The sequence below is a fragment of the Scyliorhinus torazame genome, chromosome 16, assembly GCF_047496885.1.
Source record: "Scyliorhinus torazame isolate Kashiwa2021f chromosome 16, sScyTor2.1, whole genome shotgun sequence".
Taxonomy (NCBI): domain Eukaryota; kingdom Metazoa; phylum Chordata; class Chondrichthyes; order Carcharhiniformes; family Scyliorhinidae; genus Scyliorhinus; species Scyliorhinus torazame.
Window position 1 is genome coordinate 190,901,658 of NC_092722.1, and position 18,474 is coordinate 190,920,131.

Genomic DNA, 18,474 nt, shown 5'->3' on the forward strand with positions numbered 1-18,474 from the left:
AGAATCCCTACAGTGCAGAAGGAAGCCATTCAGCCCATCGAGTCCGAAAGAACACCCTACCTAAATCCACCTCCCCACCCTATCCCCAAATCCCCACCCAACCTGTACACCTTTTGGACACTGAGGGGCAATTTATCACGGCCAATCCACCTAACCTGCACATATTTTGGACTGTGGAGGAAACCCACGCAGACACGGGGAGAACGTGCAGACTCCGCACAGGCAGTGACCCAAGCCGGGAATCGAACCTGGGACCCTGGAGCTGTGAAGCAACTGTGCTAACCACTGGGCTACCTTGCTGCCCACGAAATCCAAGACAGGGGGACGTAACCTTGGAACCAGAACCATGACACTAAGGATGTGATGACGGTAGAAATATGGAATACTCACTCACAAAAAAGTCAATACAGGAACGTTAATTGACAATAGTGTTTTGTTAGACAGGGTATTAAGGATTTGGGGTCAAGGGCAGATAGATGGAATTAGGATAGAGATCAGTCCTAATCTGACTGAATGACAGCTTCTTTGTAGTCCTATGCTCCTATCACACTACAGTTACTGAAAGAAAGACAAATTATCCGTAAAATATCTTGACTTTTTTTATATCACAATTGATCACGTACAAGGATCCCATGGCACTTCATAATTACCTTTGACATGCTTGGACTAGATAACATTCAGCTAACAGTCGAATGGCAGATTAGAGATGAGATGACCCGTGTTGACACAGCGACACTCCCAGTGATGATGGCTTGGAAGCAGGCAAGGTTGAAATTGGCCGGATTCTTCAACCATATTGTGGGTCTCGCTGTTCTTAGGCGTCCGTGACAACTGCCTGAAGGCAATGTTGGCCCATTTTCAACTGTGTCTTTTATTTGAATATTAATTCAGTTGATGTGGGTCACCTGCTCGAGTACAACTCAGTGGTTGGCGAGACCACTGCTGAGGGCAGTTAAGGGTCAACCACATTGCTGTGGGACTGGAGTCACGTGTAGGCCAGTCTGGGTAAGGTTGGCAGATTAGCGAACCCCGATGGCAATCCGATAGTTTCCTGGTCACCCGGGGGAGGGATGGGGGCAGGAGTCTGGTTATTACTGTCCCCTGTGCCTCTCTGGCCTAAATCTGATGTCCTAATTATGCCTCCTTCTTCTAGATTCCTGTTCACCTGCCCGATCAAAACTCCTTGATCAGGTTGGCTGAGGTTGCCAGGTTGTCAACAGAATATGAGGTGGGATTTATGCGGTCTGCCCTATTAATTTTACCATTCTGGTTTAATCTGCCCTGTGCCTCCCCCTCCCTGGGCCGTTATTGCCCCTCCTCATCCTCTAAATGCTAGGCCGAGGCCTGGGGGGGGGGGGGGGGGGGGGGGGGGGGGGGGGGGGGCGGGGGGGGTGCAGGTCAGACTACTAAGTGCACTTACAACATGATCTGTGAAGACCTACATACGGAGGGAAGGGTATAAAAGACATTCGGAGAGGGGGAAAGCATCTCTTCATGAAATATTTCAATAACCTGCTGAACAAGCGCAGTCTCTGAAGAAAAGGTATTAACCTGTTGCACGCGAATCACCATAGTAACCAGTGCTTGAGTGGAGGTCTCTGTGCTTTTTCCTTATCTCTCTGACTCCTGCCTGATTCTATTTATCATTTATTATGCTTTCACGCTTAAAAATTTAATGATCGGGTCTTTGACAGAACAACATAATCTCTTCGACCTTGAGCCTAGAACTCCTGTGTCTCCCTCCAGAATGCAGCTCATAATATTGCCAAATAATTTATGTTCGCGGGACAAGTTATGAATGTGTTCCTCAAATGGTAACAACAACTTGCATTTATATAGCACCCTTGAGATAGCAAAATGTCAAGAAGTGCTTCAAAGGAATGTTAACACATATAAATTGGCACCGAAGCACATGAGGAGTGTTTGATGGGGAGCTTTACTCTATATCTAGCCCCGTGCTGTACCTGTCCTGGGAGTGTTTGATGGGGACAGTGTAGAGGGAGCTTTACTCTGTATCTAACCCCATGCTGTACCTGTCCTGGGAGTGTTTGATGGGACAGTGTAGAGGGAGCTTTACTCTGTATCTAACCCCGTGCTGTACCTGTCTGGGAGTGTTTGATGGGGACAATGTAGAGGGAGCTTTACTCTGTATCTAACCCCGTGCTGTACATGTCCTGGGAGTGTTTGATGGGGACAGTGTAGAGGGAGCTTTACTCTGTATCTCACTCCGTGCTGTACCTGTCCTGGGAGTGTTTGATGGGGACTGTGTAGAGGGAGCTTTACTCGGTATCTTATACGTGCTGTACCTGTCCTGGGAGTGTTTGATGGGACAGTGTAGAGGGAGCTTTACTCGGTATCTAACCCTGTGCTGAACCTGTCCAGGGAGTGTTTGATGGGGGCAGTGTAGAGGGAGCTTTACTCTGTATCTAACCCCGTGCTGTACCTGTCCTGGAGTGTTTGATGGGGACAGTGTAGAGGGAGCTTTACTCTGTATCTCACCCCGTACTGTACCTGTCCTGGGAGGGTTTGATGGGACAGTGTAGAGGGAGCTTTACTCTGTATCTAACCTTGTACTGTACCTGTCCTGGGAATGTTTGATGGGGTCAGTGAAGAGGGAGCTTTACTCTGTATCTAACCCCCGTGCTGTACCTGCCCTGGGAGTGTTTGATGGGGACAGTGTAGAGGTAGCTTTACTCTGTATCTAACCCCGTGCTGTACCTGTCCTGGAGGTTTGATGGGACAGTATAGAGGGAGCTTTACTCTGTATCTAACCCCTGTACTGTACCTGTCCTGGAATGTTTGATGGGGTCAGTGAAGAGGGAGCTGTACTCTGTATCTAACCCCGTGCTGTACCTGCCCTGGGAGTGTTTGATGGGGACAGTGTAGAGGGAGCTTTACTCTGTATCTAACCCCGTGCTCTACCTGTCCTGGGAGTGTTTGATGGGACAGTGTAGCTGTCTGGGCAGTGTTCAATCTTGCATTAAAATAATACTTATTTGCATTTGTTGAAAGGTTAATGTGCTAATTGTAAATGTTAATTTTTAAACTGAGAAGTTGAAGATGAACGAGGAATGAAGAGATGTACTTACATACGGCGCAGCTTTTTATATGGAGTAAATGTTCCTGGTGGAACAGATTTAATTCCGTTCTGTTCCAGTCGTCTGGAATGAAAGTGAAATAGAACCATGAGGATAATTCTAAACACAAGGTCAAACATGATTGAATGGTGGAGCAGACTCGATGGGCCGAGTGGCCTAATTCTGCTCCTTTGTCTTATGGTCTTAAGGTCATTCAGTAGAACAGAACTTGAATATTGCCGAATAGTGCTTTTAATCTTGCACTTACCAGGACAAACACAAGGGGTGAAATTCTCCGGTATTGGCGCGATGTCCGCCGACCGGCGCCAATACCGGCGGGATTCACACCAGCCCCCGGCGATTCTCCGACGGGGGGGTCGGAGAATCTCGCCCATGAACACCAAATTTCAAACAATCACAATTTATACCGCAGGAGAAGAGTGCTTCTCAATTCCAGTTTGTCCCAGTCAGCCAATACATCAGTGCCACCCGCCACAACAGCCCTGAACACACCCATACCCACTACAATGGGCTGGTTTAGCACAGTGGGCTGAACAGCTGGCTTGAAATGCAGAACAAGGCAGCAGCGCGGGTTAAATTCCCGTATGGCCTCCCCGAACAGGCACCGGAATGTGGTGACTCGGGGCTTTTTACAGTAACTTCATTGAAGCCGACTTGTGACAATAAGCAATTATTATTATTATTATAACAGCCTGGGAGATAAGACCTGCTTTCTAAATCCGGGGAAAGCGACGGCCCCGACGGAGTCCCTGGGCGAGCACTCAGAGCCTGCGCTGACCAGCTGCCGAGTGTATTCGCAGATATCTTCATCGCCTCATTCCTCCGCTCTGAGGTCCCCACCTGCTTCAAGAAGACCACCATAATACCAGTACCAAAGAAGAACAAGGTAGCCTGCCTCAACGACTACCGACCGGTGGCCCTGATGTCTGTTATCATGAAATGCTTTGAGCGGCTAGTCATGAGACGGATCACTGCCAGCCTCCCAGACGATCTCGATCCACTGCAGTTTGCCTATCACCGCAACCGGTCCACAGCAGACGCCATCTCCCTGGCTCTGCAATCAACTCTCGAACACCTCGACAACAAGGACACCTATGTCAGACTGCTGTTCATAGACTACAGCTCCGCCTTCAACACCATTATCCCAACAAGACTAATAACCAAACTCTGCAACCTTGGACTTGACCCCTCCCTGTGAACTCAGCCCAACACATCACACAAGCTGCCACCCCCACATTGATTCTGTCTACACCTCCCGCTGCCTCAGGAAGGCAGACAGCATTATCAAAGACCCCTCCCACCCAGGCATTGCCTTCTTCCAGACCCTTCCATCAGGCAGAAGGTACAGGAGTCTGAAGACTCGGACATCCAGACATCGGAACAGCTTCTCCCCCACAGCTACAAGATTCCTCAACAACTTCCGCTCGGACTGATCTGTTCCCTGTAAGAACACTATTCACGACCCCCTATGCTGCTCTTGATTGGCCCTTGTTCCGCATTGTAACCAATCACTATTTGTTGATGCACCATTGTCAATGTACTCTCTTAATTATTCTTCAGTCTACTATGTACGTACTGTGTACGTTCCCCTGGCCGCAGAAAGATACTTTTCACTATACTTTGGTGACAATAAATATCAATCAATCTTTGGTTGTTTGTAGTAGACACAGTACAAAGTGTACTCAACTAATCTGCCCACAAAACATCCACTGTTGGATGTGATCCAATTGTTGGGCTGCACTCACTGAACAATCCTGAGTGCGTTATTAGCTGCACTAACAACCAATTTGAGATAATCAGTCGAACTCATAATATGGCTCATTTACGCTTGACAGAAATTATATATGTTTATGGGAAGGACCCTGGGTGAACTTCTCCCCCAACGGCGGGATGTCCGCCAACTGGCGCCAAAAACGGCGCCAATCAGACGGGCATCGCGCCGGCCCAAAGGTGCGGAATGCTCTGCATCTTTGGGGGCCGAGCCCCAACATTGAGGGGCTAGGTCGGCGCCGGAGGGATTTCCGCCCTGCCAGCTGGCGGAAATGGCGTTTGTTGCCCCGCCAGCTGGCGCGGAAATGCGGCGCATGCGCGGGAGCGTCAGTGGCCGCCGACAGTTTCCCGCGCATGCGCAGTGGGGAGAGTCTCTTCCGCCTCCGCCATGGTGGAGGCCGTGGCGGAGGCGGAAGGGAAAGAGTGCCCCCACGGCACAGGCCCGCCCGCGGATCGGTGGGCCCCGATCGCGGGCCAGGCCACCGTGGGGGTACCCCCGGGGTCAGATCGCCCCGCGCCCCCCCCAGGACCCCGGAGCCCGCCCACGCCGCCTGGTCCCGCCGGTAAATACCAGCTTTGATTTACGCCGGCGGGACAGGCAATTTCTGGGCGGGACTTTGGCCCGCCCGGGCCGGAGAATTGAGCGGGGGGTCCCGCCAACCGGCGCGGCCCGATTCCCGCCCCCGCCCAATCTCCAGTACCGGAGACTTCGGCGGGGGTGGGATTAACGGTGGCCAACGGCCATTCTCTGACCCGGCGGGGGGTCGGAGAATGACACCCACTGTTCTTTGCAAACAGAAGGAATATGTTCAAATCCTGCGGCTTTTGTGAATTACCTGGGAACTGGGGAAGTCAATAGTCCCCCTTTGCTTTCCCCATGGCAATGCCTCAGCCAATGACAGTCAACTTACCAACTAATCAGCACCTTTTCACCTGCAGTATATGTTGTTGTGATTGTTTGAAATTTGGCTTTCTTGCATTTGTCCTGATGAGTGCAAAATGAAAACTTTTGGCAATATGTCTCCTTTCACAAACAAACGCAAGGTTTCACAATCATCGTCAGTGATGTTATAAAACAAATACTTGACAGACGCACATTAAATCCCACGCTTTGGTAGGTTAATGCAGACTGTAACTTGTTTAAAATGAGTATTAGAATTGGAGGAGAGGAAATTTCATGCCGGAATGTTTGATGTTTGTAGCTGGACATTGGAACAATTTGCTGTGTAAAGAGATTCTCATTTTCCTTTCTGGTCTCTTTGTGCCTGACCCGACTGCCACGGAGATCAGTTCCTCCTTTGCACCCCTGTCAAAATCAGGCATAATCGCCAACACATCCCCTGAAACCTCTCTGCTCAACTGAGAATACTCCCAGCTTCTCCAGTCTATCTCTGCTCCTTTCAAATTTAATCATTTGCCCCTTTGAGCTTTTGCAAACACATGTTGAGCCTAATCTCCATAGTCCTCAACCCATTGTGTTGCTGTTTCAATTTATGTTCTACAAACACTGGGGACATTTCCCCCTCCTGCCCCCCACCACTGACCCTCCTACTTTGCTTCATCCCCACCCAATCTTCTCTCATTCCTGTAGAACCCATTCTTACAATTTCCTGCCCGTATTCATTAAGCTGCTCACTCACATTAGCGTAAGGACCCCGTGACATGTAACCGTACTGGAACTAGTCCATGTGACCGACCGTCACACATTAGCCTAGACAGTGAGTGTTGACCACAGGGGAATCACACATTAGTCTGATTCTGCCCAAGCACAGAAAAGCCCCATACTTAAACATGATGCCCACACACACGCACACTCTCTGTTCCCACACATTCATACACACATATGCACAATCTAATGCATACTCGCTCACTTATTCATGCATACTCGCACGCACACACTGCTGGTATTAACCAGTTCTTGTTTAAAATGTAAGGCCCCGCCGGAAGCCGGTCAAGTGCCTGTATAGCACAGGGCTAAATCGCTGGCTTTGAAAGCAGGCCAGCAGCACGGTTCAATTCCCGTACCAGCCTCCCCGAACAGGCGCCGGAATGTGGCGACTAGGGGCTTTTCACAGTAACTTCATTTGAAGCCTACTTGTGACAATGAGCGATTTTCATTTTCATTCATTTCATTCAAGTGTCTGAGTGGCACAAGATACGCTGGGCCTTCCCAACAAGGGACCTCGCTGGCACTACCCCTGACATCCAACACCCACTCGCCTCCACAAATTACCACCTCCTGCCCTGAGTGGAGATCAGCCCGGATCTTACTGAATGGTCAAGCAGACTTCTAGGGGCCGAATGGCCAACCCCTGCTTCTATTTCTTACAATCTTTTATTAAAGTGCCCTCCGAGAGACAGCCCTCGCAACATAAATGTCACCACTGTCCCCCCCTGAGAGCCAGAGGCTGCTTTCCCCGCGGAGAGGGAGAGCTGACCGGTGGTGATTTCACCCGAGGGCCACCACACCTCGGGCGAGAGGGGTGAGGTTGAGAAGGCGGGGTCTTCATGGAATCCCTGGCAACACTAGACTCCTGTCTGATGCACAGAGCGAGGTGGTCCCGCCACTTATAAATAAAACTTCTTTTTGAAAATGGCCCTCATTTCACCTTTTTCAGGGAGTTGTGTGCTGGAGCCAGTCCAGCTGTAACAGGATTAACTGAGTTGAACAGAAAGGCCCCAGTTAATGTTATTCATTAGACTCTTGCATCTGACAGTCAAGTTCTGATTTGCCAAGGTGCATTAAATGCAACTAATCCCCCGATCGCGTTAGGATCCTTCCTCCCTGGAAAACAAGCAAACCTTTTTCTTATTTCCTGCACACAGTCCCTGTGGTTTTTCCCCCTCGATCTCTTCTCTTTACCCCCCCCCCCCCACCCTCCTCACAGCACCGAGAGTCTTCCAGCATCTCTGCCCCTGAATCGTGGTCAGTGCATAAGGCTCGCTCTCCGAGTCAGAGCGCGGTGGCTTGAATGGCAAGGAACTGAGCAGAATGTTCCAGGCGGACACGCTCGGTGCAGCGCTGAGGGTGTGCGCAACTGCCGGAGGTGCCGCCCTTCCGATGCCATGTCAGACTAAAGGCCTCGCCCACCCCTCAGGTGGATATAGAAGGTCCCACGGCTGTATCCACAGGTGAGCAGGGGAGTTCTCCCTGATGTCTTGGACCAACTGTGATCCCTCAACGAACCACATCACTGTGAACACATCGTCTGGACAATATCTGTGGGACCTTGCTGTGTGTAAATTAGTTGGCATGTTTTCCACATCACCACACTTCAGAAGGACTGTAAAGCATTTTGAAAGGTGCTACGTAAATTCAACTTCTTTTTTAATATAAATTTAGAGTACCCAATTCATTTTTTCCAATTAAGGGGCAATTTAGCGCGGCCAATCCACCTATCCTGCACATCTTTGGGTTAGAACATAGAAAAATACAGCACAGAACAGGCCCTTCGGTCCACAATGTTGTGCCGAACCTTTGTCCCAGATTAATCATAGATTATCATTGAATTTACAGTGCAGAAGGAGGCCATTTGGTCCATTGAGTCTGCACCGGCTCTTGGAAAGAGCACCCTATCCAAAGTCAATACCTCCACCCAACACTAAGGGCAATTTTGGACACTAAGGGCAATTTATCATGGCTAATCCACCTAACCTGCACATCTTTGGACTGTGGGAGGAAACCGGAGCACCAGGAGGAAACCCACGCAGACACAGGGAGGATGTGCAGTCTCCGCACTGACAGTGACCCAAGCTGGAATCGAACCTGGGACCCTGGAGCTGTGAAGCAATTGTGCTATCCACAATGCTACCGTGCTGCCCTTAAGAACAAATAAATCTACACTATATCATTTTACCGTAATCCATGTACCTATCCAATAGCTGCTTGAAGGTCCCTAATGTTTCTGACTCAACTACTTCCACAGGCAGTGCATTCCATGCCCCCACTACTCTCTGGGTAAAGAACCTACCTCTAACACCCCCTCTATATTTTCCACCATTCACCTTAAATTTATGTCCCCTTGTAATGGTTTGTTCCACCTGGGGAAAAAGTCTCTGACTGTCTACTCTATCTATTCCCCTGATCATCTTATAAACCTCTATCAAGTCACCCCTCATCCTTCTCCGTTCTAATGAGAAAAGGCCTAGCACCCTCAACCTTTCCTCGTAAGACCTACTCTCCATTCCAGGCAACATCCTGGTAAATCTCCTTTGCATCTTTTCCAAAGCTTCCACATCCTTCCTAAAATGAGGCGACCAGAACTGTACACAATACTCCAAATGTGGCCTTACCAAAGTTTTGTACAGCTGCATCATCACCTCACGGCTCTTAAATTCAATCCCTCTGTTAATGAACGCTAGCACACCATAGGCCTTCTTCACAGCTCTATCCACTTGAGTGGCAACTTTCAAAGATGTATGAACATAGACCCCAAGATCTCTCTGCTCCTCCACATTGCCAAGAACTCTACCGTTAACCCTGTATTCCGCATTCATATTTGTCCTTCCAAAATGGACAACCTCACACTTTTCAGGGTTAAACTCCACCTGCCACTTCTCAGCCCAGCTCTGCATCTTATCTATGTCTCTTTACAGCCGACAACAGCCCTCCTCACTATCCACAACTTCACCAATCTTTGTATCGTCTGCAAATTTACTGACCCACGCTTCAACTCCCTCATCCAAGTCATTAATGAAAATCACAAATAGCAGAGGACCCAGAACTGATCCCTGCGGTACGCCACTGGTAACTGGGATCCAGGCTGAATATTTGCCATCCACCACCACTCTCTGACTTCTATCTGTTAGCCAGTTCGTTATCCAACTGGCCAAATTTCCCACTATCCCTTGCCTCCTTACATTCTGCAGAAGCCTACCATGGGGAACCTTATCAAATGCCTTACTAAAATCCATGTACACTACATACACTGCTTTACCTTCATCCACATGCTTGGTCACCTCCTCAAAGAATTCAATAAGACTTGTAAGGCAAGACCTACCCCTCACAAATCCGTGCTGACTATCCCTAATCAAGCAGTGTCTTTCCAGATGCTCAGAAATCCTATCCTTCAGTACCCTTTCCATGACTTTGCCTACCACCGAAGTAAGACTAACTGGCCTGTAATTCCCAGGGTTATCCCTAGTCCCTTTTTTGAACAGGAGCACGATATTCGCCATTCTCCAAACCCTTGTACCAACCCTGTTGACAGTGAGGACGAAAAGATCACTGCCAATGGCTCTGCAATTTCATCTCTTGCTTCCCATAAAATCCTTGGATATATCCTGTCAGGCCCGGGGGACTTGTCTATCCTCAAGTTTTTCAAAATGCCCAACACATCTTCCTTCCTAACAAGTATTTCCTCGAGCTTACCAGTCTGTTTCACACCGTCCTCTCCAACAATATGGCCCCTCTCATTTATAAATACAGAAGAAAAGTACTCGTTCAAGACCTCTCCTATCTCTTCAGGCTCAATACACAATCTCCCGCTACTGTCCTTGACCGGACCTACCCTCCTCGCTCTAGTCATTCTCATATTTCTCACATATGTGTAAAAGGCCTTGGGGTTTTCCTTGATCCTACCCGCCAAAGATTGTTCATGCCCTCTCTTAGCTCTCCTAATCCCTTTCTTCAGTTCCCTCCTGGCTATCTTGTATCCCTCCAACGTCCTGACTGAACCTTGTTTCCTCAGCCTTACATAAGTCTCCTTTTTCCTCTTAACAAGACATTCAACCTTTCTTGTCAACCATGGTTCCCTCACTCGACCATCTCTTCCCTGCCTGACAGGGACATACATATCAAGGACACGTAGTACCTGTTCCTTGAACAAGTTCCACATTTCACTTGTGTCCTTCCCTGACAGCCTATGTTCCCAACTTATGCACTTCAATTCTTGTCTGACAACATCGTATTTACCCTTCCCCCAATTGTAAACCTTGCCCTGTTGCACGCACCTATCCCTCTCCATTACTGAAGTGAAAGTCACAGAATCTCCCAAATGCTCCCCCACTAACAAATCTATCACTTGCCCTGGTTCATTACCAAGTACTAAATCCAATATTGCCCCTCCCCTGGTCGGATAATCTACATACTGTGTTAGAAAAGCTTCCTGGACACACTGCACAAACACCACCCCATCCAAACTATTTGATCTAAAGAGTTTCCACTCAATGTTTGGGATGTTGAAGTCACCCATGACTACTACCCTGTGACTTCTGCACCTTTCCAAAATCTGTTTCCCAATCTGTTCCTCCACATCTCTGCTACTATTGGGGGGCCAAGAGAAAACTCCTAACAAGGTGACTGCTCCTTTCCTATTTCTGACTTCAACCCATCTACCTCAGTAGGCAGATACTCCTCGAACTGCCTTTCTGCAGCTGTTATACTATCTCTAATTAACAATGCCACCCCCTCACCTCTTTTACCACCCTCCCTCATCTTATTGAAACATCTATAACCAGGAACCTCCAACAACCATTTTTGCCCCTCTTCTATCCAAGTTTCTGTGATGGCCACCACATCGTAGTCCCAAGTACCGATCCATGCTTTAAGTTCACCCACCTTATTCCTGATGCTTCTTGCGTTGAAGTATAAACACTTCAACCCATCTCCGTGCCTGCAAGTACTCTCCTTTGTCAGTGTTCCCTTCCCCACTGCCTCATTACACGCTTTGGCGTCCTGAATATCGGCTACCTTAGTTGCTGGACTACAAATCCGGTTCCCATTCCCCTGCCAAATTAGTTTAAACCCTCCCGAAGAGTACTAGAAAACCTCCCTCCCAGGATATTGGTGCCCCTCTGGTTCAGATGCAACCCGTCCTGCTTGTACAGGTCCCACCTTCCCCAGAATGCACTCCAATTATCCAAATACCTGAAGCCCTCCCTCCTACACCATTCCTGCAGCCACGTGTTCAGCTGCACTCTCTCCCTATTCCTAGCCTCGCTATCACGTGGCACCGGCAACAAACCAGAGATGACAACTCTGTCTGTCCTGGCTTTTAACTTCCAGCCTAACTCCCTAAACTCGTTTATTACCTCCACACCCCTTTTCCTACCTATGTCGTTGGTACCAATGTGCACCACTACTTCTGGCTGCTCCCCCTCCTCCTTAAGGATCCTGAAGACACGATCCGAGACATCCCTGGCCCTGGCACCCGGGAGGCAACATACCTTCCGGGAGTCTCGCTCGCGACCACAGAATCTCCTATCTATTCCCCTAACCATTGAATCTCCTTCAACTATTGCTTTTCTATTCTCCCCCCTTCCCTTCTGAGCCCCAGAGCCAGACTCAGTGCCAGAGACCTGGCCGCTCGGGCCATCCCCCGGTAGGTCATCCCCCCCAACAGCATCCAAAACGGTATACTTGTTTTGAAGGGGAACGGCCACAAGGGATCCCTGCACTGTCTGCCTGGTTTTTTTTTTTCCCCTGACTGTAACCCAGCTATTCTTGTCCTGTACCTTGGGTGTGGTTACCTGCCTGTAACTCTTCTCTATCATTCCCTCTGCCTCCCGGATGATCCGAAGTTCATCCAGCTTCAGCTCCAGTTCCCTACCATGGTCTTTGAGGAGCTGGAATTGGGTACACTTCCCGCAGGTATAGTCAGCGGGGACACCGGTGGTATCCCTCACCACCAACATCCTACAGGAGGAGCATGCAACTGGCCTAGCCTCCATCCCCTCTTACCTTACAGAATATAGCTGCCCTGTGGACTAACTAGATCTCCGCCCTCCGACTCTGCTCCCAGTCAGCTGCACTCTCTGTAAACTCCTGGCTCTCTTCTCACTCTTTGCGGAAATGTAGGAAACAAAATGAAAGGAGCACCTTACTCCCTCCTCACCTAACTCCCTCAGTCACCAAACTCTCACTATAGCACTCAAATGCACCAAATTCAGCACTCCCTCAGTCACCAAACTCTCACTATAGGACTCAAATGCACCAAATTCAACACTCAGTGCAAACAAAGTCTGCACTGTCGGGGATCACTTTTATACTGTGAATCTAGCCTCTGAAAACTGGCCTAATCCAATTAACTAATTAACAAGCTCCAGCTACAAGTGCCTACAAGTAGAAGCTTTGTTTAAAGCTGATTGAAAATTCACCTTCTTCTAAACCAAACAGCAACTTTTAATTTAATTAACTAAATAAAAGAAAGACTAGACTTTAGATAAAAATGAAGCCTTATACTCCCTCAGTCACTAAACTCTCACTATAGCACTCAAATGCACCAAATTCAGCACTCAGTGCAAACAAAGTCTGCACTGTAGGGGATCACTTTTATACTGTCTGTTGTGGGGGTGAAATCCACGCTGACACGGGGAGAATGTGCAAACTCCACACGCACAGTGACCCGGGGCCGGGATCGGGGTGTTTGTGTAGGGGTGTGTAGGGGTGTGTATGTGCAAAGTAAATATTTTAGCCTTGATATTCTGAATCCTCATTTTGTTTTATTATTATGAAACATAATTGAAAGAACTAGATTTACACAGCGTCAAAATAAAACCAAGGAGCTTTACTCTGTATCTATCCCCGTGCTGTACCTGTACTGGGAGTGTTTGATGGGGACAGCGTAGAGGGAGCTTTACTCTGTATCTAGCCCCGTGCTGTACCTGTCCTGGGAGTGTTTGGTGGGGACAGGGTAGAGGGAGCTTTACTCTGTCTCTAAACCCGTGCTGTACCTGTCCTGGGAGTGTTTGATGGGGACAGTGTAGAGGGAGCTTTACTCTGTATCTAACCCCGTGCTGTACCTGTCCGGGGAGAGTTTGATGGGGACAGTGTAGAGGGAGCTTTATTCTGTATCTAACCCCGTGCTGTACCTGTCCTGGGAGTGTTTGATTGGGACAGTGTAGAGGGAACTTTACTCTGTATCTAACCCCGTGCTGTACCCGTCCTGGGAGAGTTTGATGGGGACAGTGTAGAGGGAGCTTTATTCTGTATCTAACCCCGTGCTGTACCTGTCCTGGGAGTGTTTGATGGGGACAGTGTAGAGGGAGCTTTACTCTGTATCTAACCCCGTGCTGTACCTGTCCGGGGAGAGTTTGATGGGGACAGTGACAGTGTAGAGGGAGCTTTACTTTGTATCTAACCCCGTGCTGTACCTGTCCTGGGAGTGTTTGATGGGGACAGTGTAGAGCGAGCTTTACTCTGTCTCTAACCCCGTGCTGTACCTGTCCTGGGAGTGTTTGATGGGGACAGTGTAGAGGGAGCTTTACTCTGTATCTAACCCCGTGCTGTACCTGTCCTGGGAGTGTTTGATGGGGACAGTGTAGAGGGAGCTTTACTCTGTATCTAACCCCGTGCTGTACCTGTCCTGGGAGTGTTTGATGGGGACAGTGTAGAGGGAGCTTTACTCTGTATCTAACCCTGTGCTGTACCTGCCCTGGGAGTGTCTGATGGGGACAGTGTAGAGGGAGCTTTACTCTGTATCTAACCCCGCTGTACCTGTCCTGGGAGTGTTTGATGGGGACAGTGTAGAGGGAGCTTTACTCTGTATCTAACCCCGTGCTGTACCTGTCCTGGGAGTGTTTGATGGGGACAGTGTCGAGGGAGCTTTACTCTGTATCTAACCCCGTGCTGTACCTGTCCTGGGAGAGTTTGATGGGGACAGTGTAGAGGGAGCTTTCTACCCATTGTATTCTGTGCCAGTGGGGAGTGAGGCTGTCAGTGAATGGGTAGATTTAGGACGGTTCTGTTCTCTGGCACTGACAACAGATAAAATTCACCAGAAAAAAGGGTGAGTTACAAAAAGGAGTGAGGTGTAAAAGGATTACATGGAACATTTATAAAGAGCACGGTTTAATCTGAAGTGTTTATCCCAAGAGTAACCATTTAACATATAATCCCATTTTATGCGAAACGTTTCCCCTAATGAGCCCATTGTTGGTTCTTTGGCTTCTCATTCCTTTGTGTCATCTTTACGTCTTCAAACTTTAATCGTTTTTGTGTAAAATCTGCAATCTTGTTGAGCATTTTTTTATTTCACAGAAGGTTTGTGTTTTGAATTCCTGTGTGGGCACTGATTCTCACAGCCTCATCCCCAAGGCCCACACGCCAGCCATCGAGAATTGTGTGTGTGTATATAGGGGTGTGTGTGTGTGTGTATAGGGGTGTGTGTGTGTGTGTATAGGGGTGCGTGTGTGCGTATGGGGTGTGTGTGTGTTGCCACATTAAGGGGCAATTTAGCGTGGCCAATCCACCTGCCCTGCGTAGCTTTGGGTTGTGGAGGTGAGACCCACGCAGACACGGGGAGAATGTGCAAACTCCACACGGACAGTGACCCAGAGCCGGGTCCTCGACGCAGCAAACACTGCCCCCGACTGTTGGTGCTTGAACCTGAGGGTCACCACACCTCAGGTGGGGGGGGGGGGGGCAAGGTTGAGAAGGCGGAGAGCCTTCATGGATAACCTCAGCCGGTACATGTGTATATAGGGGGGGGGGTGTGTACAGGGATATGTGTGTAGAGGTATGTGTGCATATAGGTGTCTGTGTTTGGGCATGCGTTTGTGTGTATAGGAACATGTGCGTGCATGTTTTTAGAGATTTGTGTGTGGAGCTGTGTGTATATAAGAGTGTGTCTGTTTCTGTGTGTGTATAGGGGTGTGTGTGCACATAAGTGACTGTGTATGTGTTTGTGTGAATAGGAACATGTGCATGTGCGTGTGTATATAGGGGGCAGGTGTGTGTGAATGTAGGTGTTTGGGTTTTGGTGTGTGAATATGTGTGTATGTGTTGTATCTGGGTATGTGTGTGTGTATGTGGGGTATGTCTGTGTGTGTGTGGGTGTCAGTGTTTGTGTGTGGGTGTGAGTGTGTGTGTCCGTGTGTGGGAGTGTGTCTGTGTCTGGGGGGGATGTGTCTGCGTGTGTGGGTCTGTGTGTGTGTGTCTGTGTGTGTGTCTGTGTGTGGGTGCCCGTGAGTGAGTGTGTGTCCGTGTATGGTTGTGTGTGGGTCTGTGTGTATCTGTGTGTGTGGGTATGTGTGTGGGTGTGGGAGTATCTGTGTGTGTGTGTGTCTGTGTGTGGGTGTGTATGTGGGTGTCTTTGTGGGTGTGGGTGTCTGTGTGTGTATGTCTGTCTTTGTGGGTGTGGGTGTCTGTGTGTGGGTGCCCGTGTGTGGGTGTGTGTGTGTCTGTGTGTGGGTGTGTGTGTGTGTGAGTGTGTGTGTCCGTGTGTGGGTGCCCGTGTGTGTGTGCCCGTGTGTGGGTGTGTGCATGTCTGTGAGTGTGTCCGTCCGTGTGTGTGTGTGTGTGTGCGTGTGTCTGTGTGTATCTGTGTGTGTGGGTCTGTGTGTGGGTATGTCTTTGTGTGTGGGTGTGTGTGTGGGTGTCTGTGTGGGTGTCTGTGTGTGTGAGTGTGTGTGCCCCGTGTGTGTGTCAATGTGTGGGTGAGTGGGTGTCTGTGTGTTTGTGTCTGTGTGTGTGTGTGTGAGTGTGTGTGGCCCGTGTGTGTGTCAATGTGTGGGTGGTGGGTGTCTGTGTGGGTGAGTGGGTGTCTGTGTGTATGTGTCTGGGTCTGTGTGTGGGTGTGTGTGTGTGTGTCTGTCTGTGTGTGTGTGTCCGTGTGTGGGTGTGTGTGGGTGTCTGTCTGTGTGTGGGTGGGTGAGTGTGTGTGTGGGTGTGTGTGTGGGTGTGTGGATGTCTGTGTGTGTGGGTCTGTGTGCGGGTGTGGGTCTGTGTTTGGGTCTGTGTGTGGGTCTGCGTGTGGGTTTGTGTGTGGGTGTGAGTCTGTGTGTGGGTGTGTGTGTGGGTCTGTGTGTGGGTGTGGGCCTGTGTGTGGGTGTGTGTGTGTGTGTGTGTGAGGGTGTGTGTGTGTGAGGGTGTGTGTGTGTGAGGGTGTGTGTGTGTGTGAGGGTGTGTGTGGGTGTGTGTGAGGGTGTTGAGGGTGTGTGTGAGGGTGTGTGTGTGGGTTTGTGTGAGGGTGTGTGTGGGTTTGTGTGTGGGTTTGTGTGAGGGTTTGTGTGAGGGTGTGTGTGGGTGTGTGTGAGGGTGCGTGTGAGGGTGTGTGAGGGTGTGTGTGAGGGTGTGTGTGGATGTGTGTGTGTGGGTGTGTGTGAGGGTGTGTGTGTGAGGGTGTGTGTGAGGGTGTGTGTGTGGGTGTGTGTGAAGGTGTGTGTGGGTGTGAGGCTGTGTGTGTGGGTGTGAGGCTGTGTGTGTGAGGGTGTGTGTGGGTATGTGTGAGGGTGTGTGTGGATATGTGTGTGGGTGTGTGTGAGGGTGTGTGTGTGAGGGTGTGTTTGTGGATGTGTGTGAGGGTGTGTGTGAGGGTGTGTGTGGGTGTGTGTGAGGGTGTGTGTGAGGATGTGTGTGGATGTGTGTGTGTGGGTGTGTGTGTGTGGGTGTGTGTGAGGGTGTGTGTGTGAGGGTGTGTGTGTGTGTGAGGGTGTGTGTGTGAGGGTGTGTGTGGATGTGTGTGTCTGAGGGTGTGTGCGTGGGTGTGTGTGTGTGAGGGTGTGTGAGAGTGTGTATGTGTGTGAGGGTGTGTGTGTGTGTGAGGGTGTGCGTGAGGGTGTGTGAGGGTGTGTGAGAGTGTGTATGTGTGTGAGGGTGTGTGTGTGTGTGAGAGTGTGTATGTGTGTGAGGGTGTGTGTGTGTGTGAGGGTGTGTGTGTGAGGGTGTGTGTGGATGTGTGTGTCTGAGGGTGTGTGCGTGGGTGTGTGTGTGTGAGGGTGTGTGAGAGTGTGTATGTGTGTGAGGGTGTGTGTGTGTGAGGGTGTGCGTGAGGGTGTGTGTGTGAGGGTGTGTGTGAGGGTGTGTGAGGGTGTGTGTGGGTGTGTGTGAGGGTGTGTGTGAGGGTGTGTGTGTGAGTGTGTGTGTGTGTGTGTGAGGGTGTGTGTGTGAGGGTGTGTGTGTGAGGGTGTGTGTGGGTGGGTGTGTGTGAGGGTGTGTGTGAGGATGTGTGTGGATGTGTGGGGGTGTGTGTGTGGGTGTGTGTGAGGGTGTGTGTGTGAGGGTGTGTGTGTGAGGGTGTGTGTGTGTGTGAGGGTGTGTGTGTGAGGGTGTGTGTGGATGTGTGTGTCTGAGGGTGTGTGCGTGGGTGTGTGTGTGTGAGGGTGTGTGAGAGTGTGTATGTGTGTGAGGGTGTGTGTGTGTGTGAGGGTGTGCGTGAGGGTGTGTGAGGGTGTGTGAGAGTGTGTATGTGTGTGAGGGTGTGTGTGTGTGTGAGAGTGTGTATGTGTGTGAGGGTGTGTATGTGTGTGAGGGTGTGTGTGTGTGAGGGTGTGTGTGTGAGGGTGTGTGTGGATGTGTGTGTCTGAGGGTGTGTGCGTGGGTGTGTGTGTGTGAGGGTGTGTGAGAGTGTGTATGTGTGTGAGGGTGTGTGTGTGTGAGGGTGTGCGTGAGGGTGTGTGTGTGAGGGTGTGTGTGAGGGTGTGTGAGGGGGTGTGTGGGTGTGTGTGAGGGTGTGTGTGAGGGTGTGTGTGTGAGTGTGTGTGTGTGTGTGAGGGTGTGTGTGTGTGTGTGAGGGTGTGTGTGGGTGTGTGTGTGTGAAGGTGTGTGTGTGTGTGAGGATGTGTGAGAGGGTGTGTGTGGGTGTGTGTGATGGTGTGTGTGTGAGGGTGTGTGAGAGGGTGTGTGTGTGTGTGAGGGTGTGTGTGTGTGAGGGTGTGTGTGTGAGGG

At 49.9% G+C, this 18,474-nt stretch overlaps 1 protein-coding gene across 5 annotated transcripts in view; it reads right to left on the bottom strand.

The window, feature by feature from the left end:
• Positions 1 to 18,474, bottom strand: part of LOC140393331 (slit homolog 1 protein-like) — a 477,252-nt gene that overhangs the window by 199,089 nt on the left and 259,689 nt on the right. For all 5 annotated transcript variants that reach the window (XM_072479670.1, XM_072479671.1, XM_072479669.1 and 2 more), the window contains exon 10: positions 3,090 to 3,161. In XM_072479670.1, the coding sequence (XP_072335771.1) occupies positions 3,090 to 3,161 (72 nt within the window). The remainder of the gene's footprint in view (positions 1 to 3,089; positions 3,162 to 18,474) is intronic.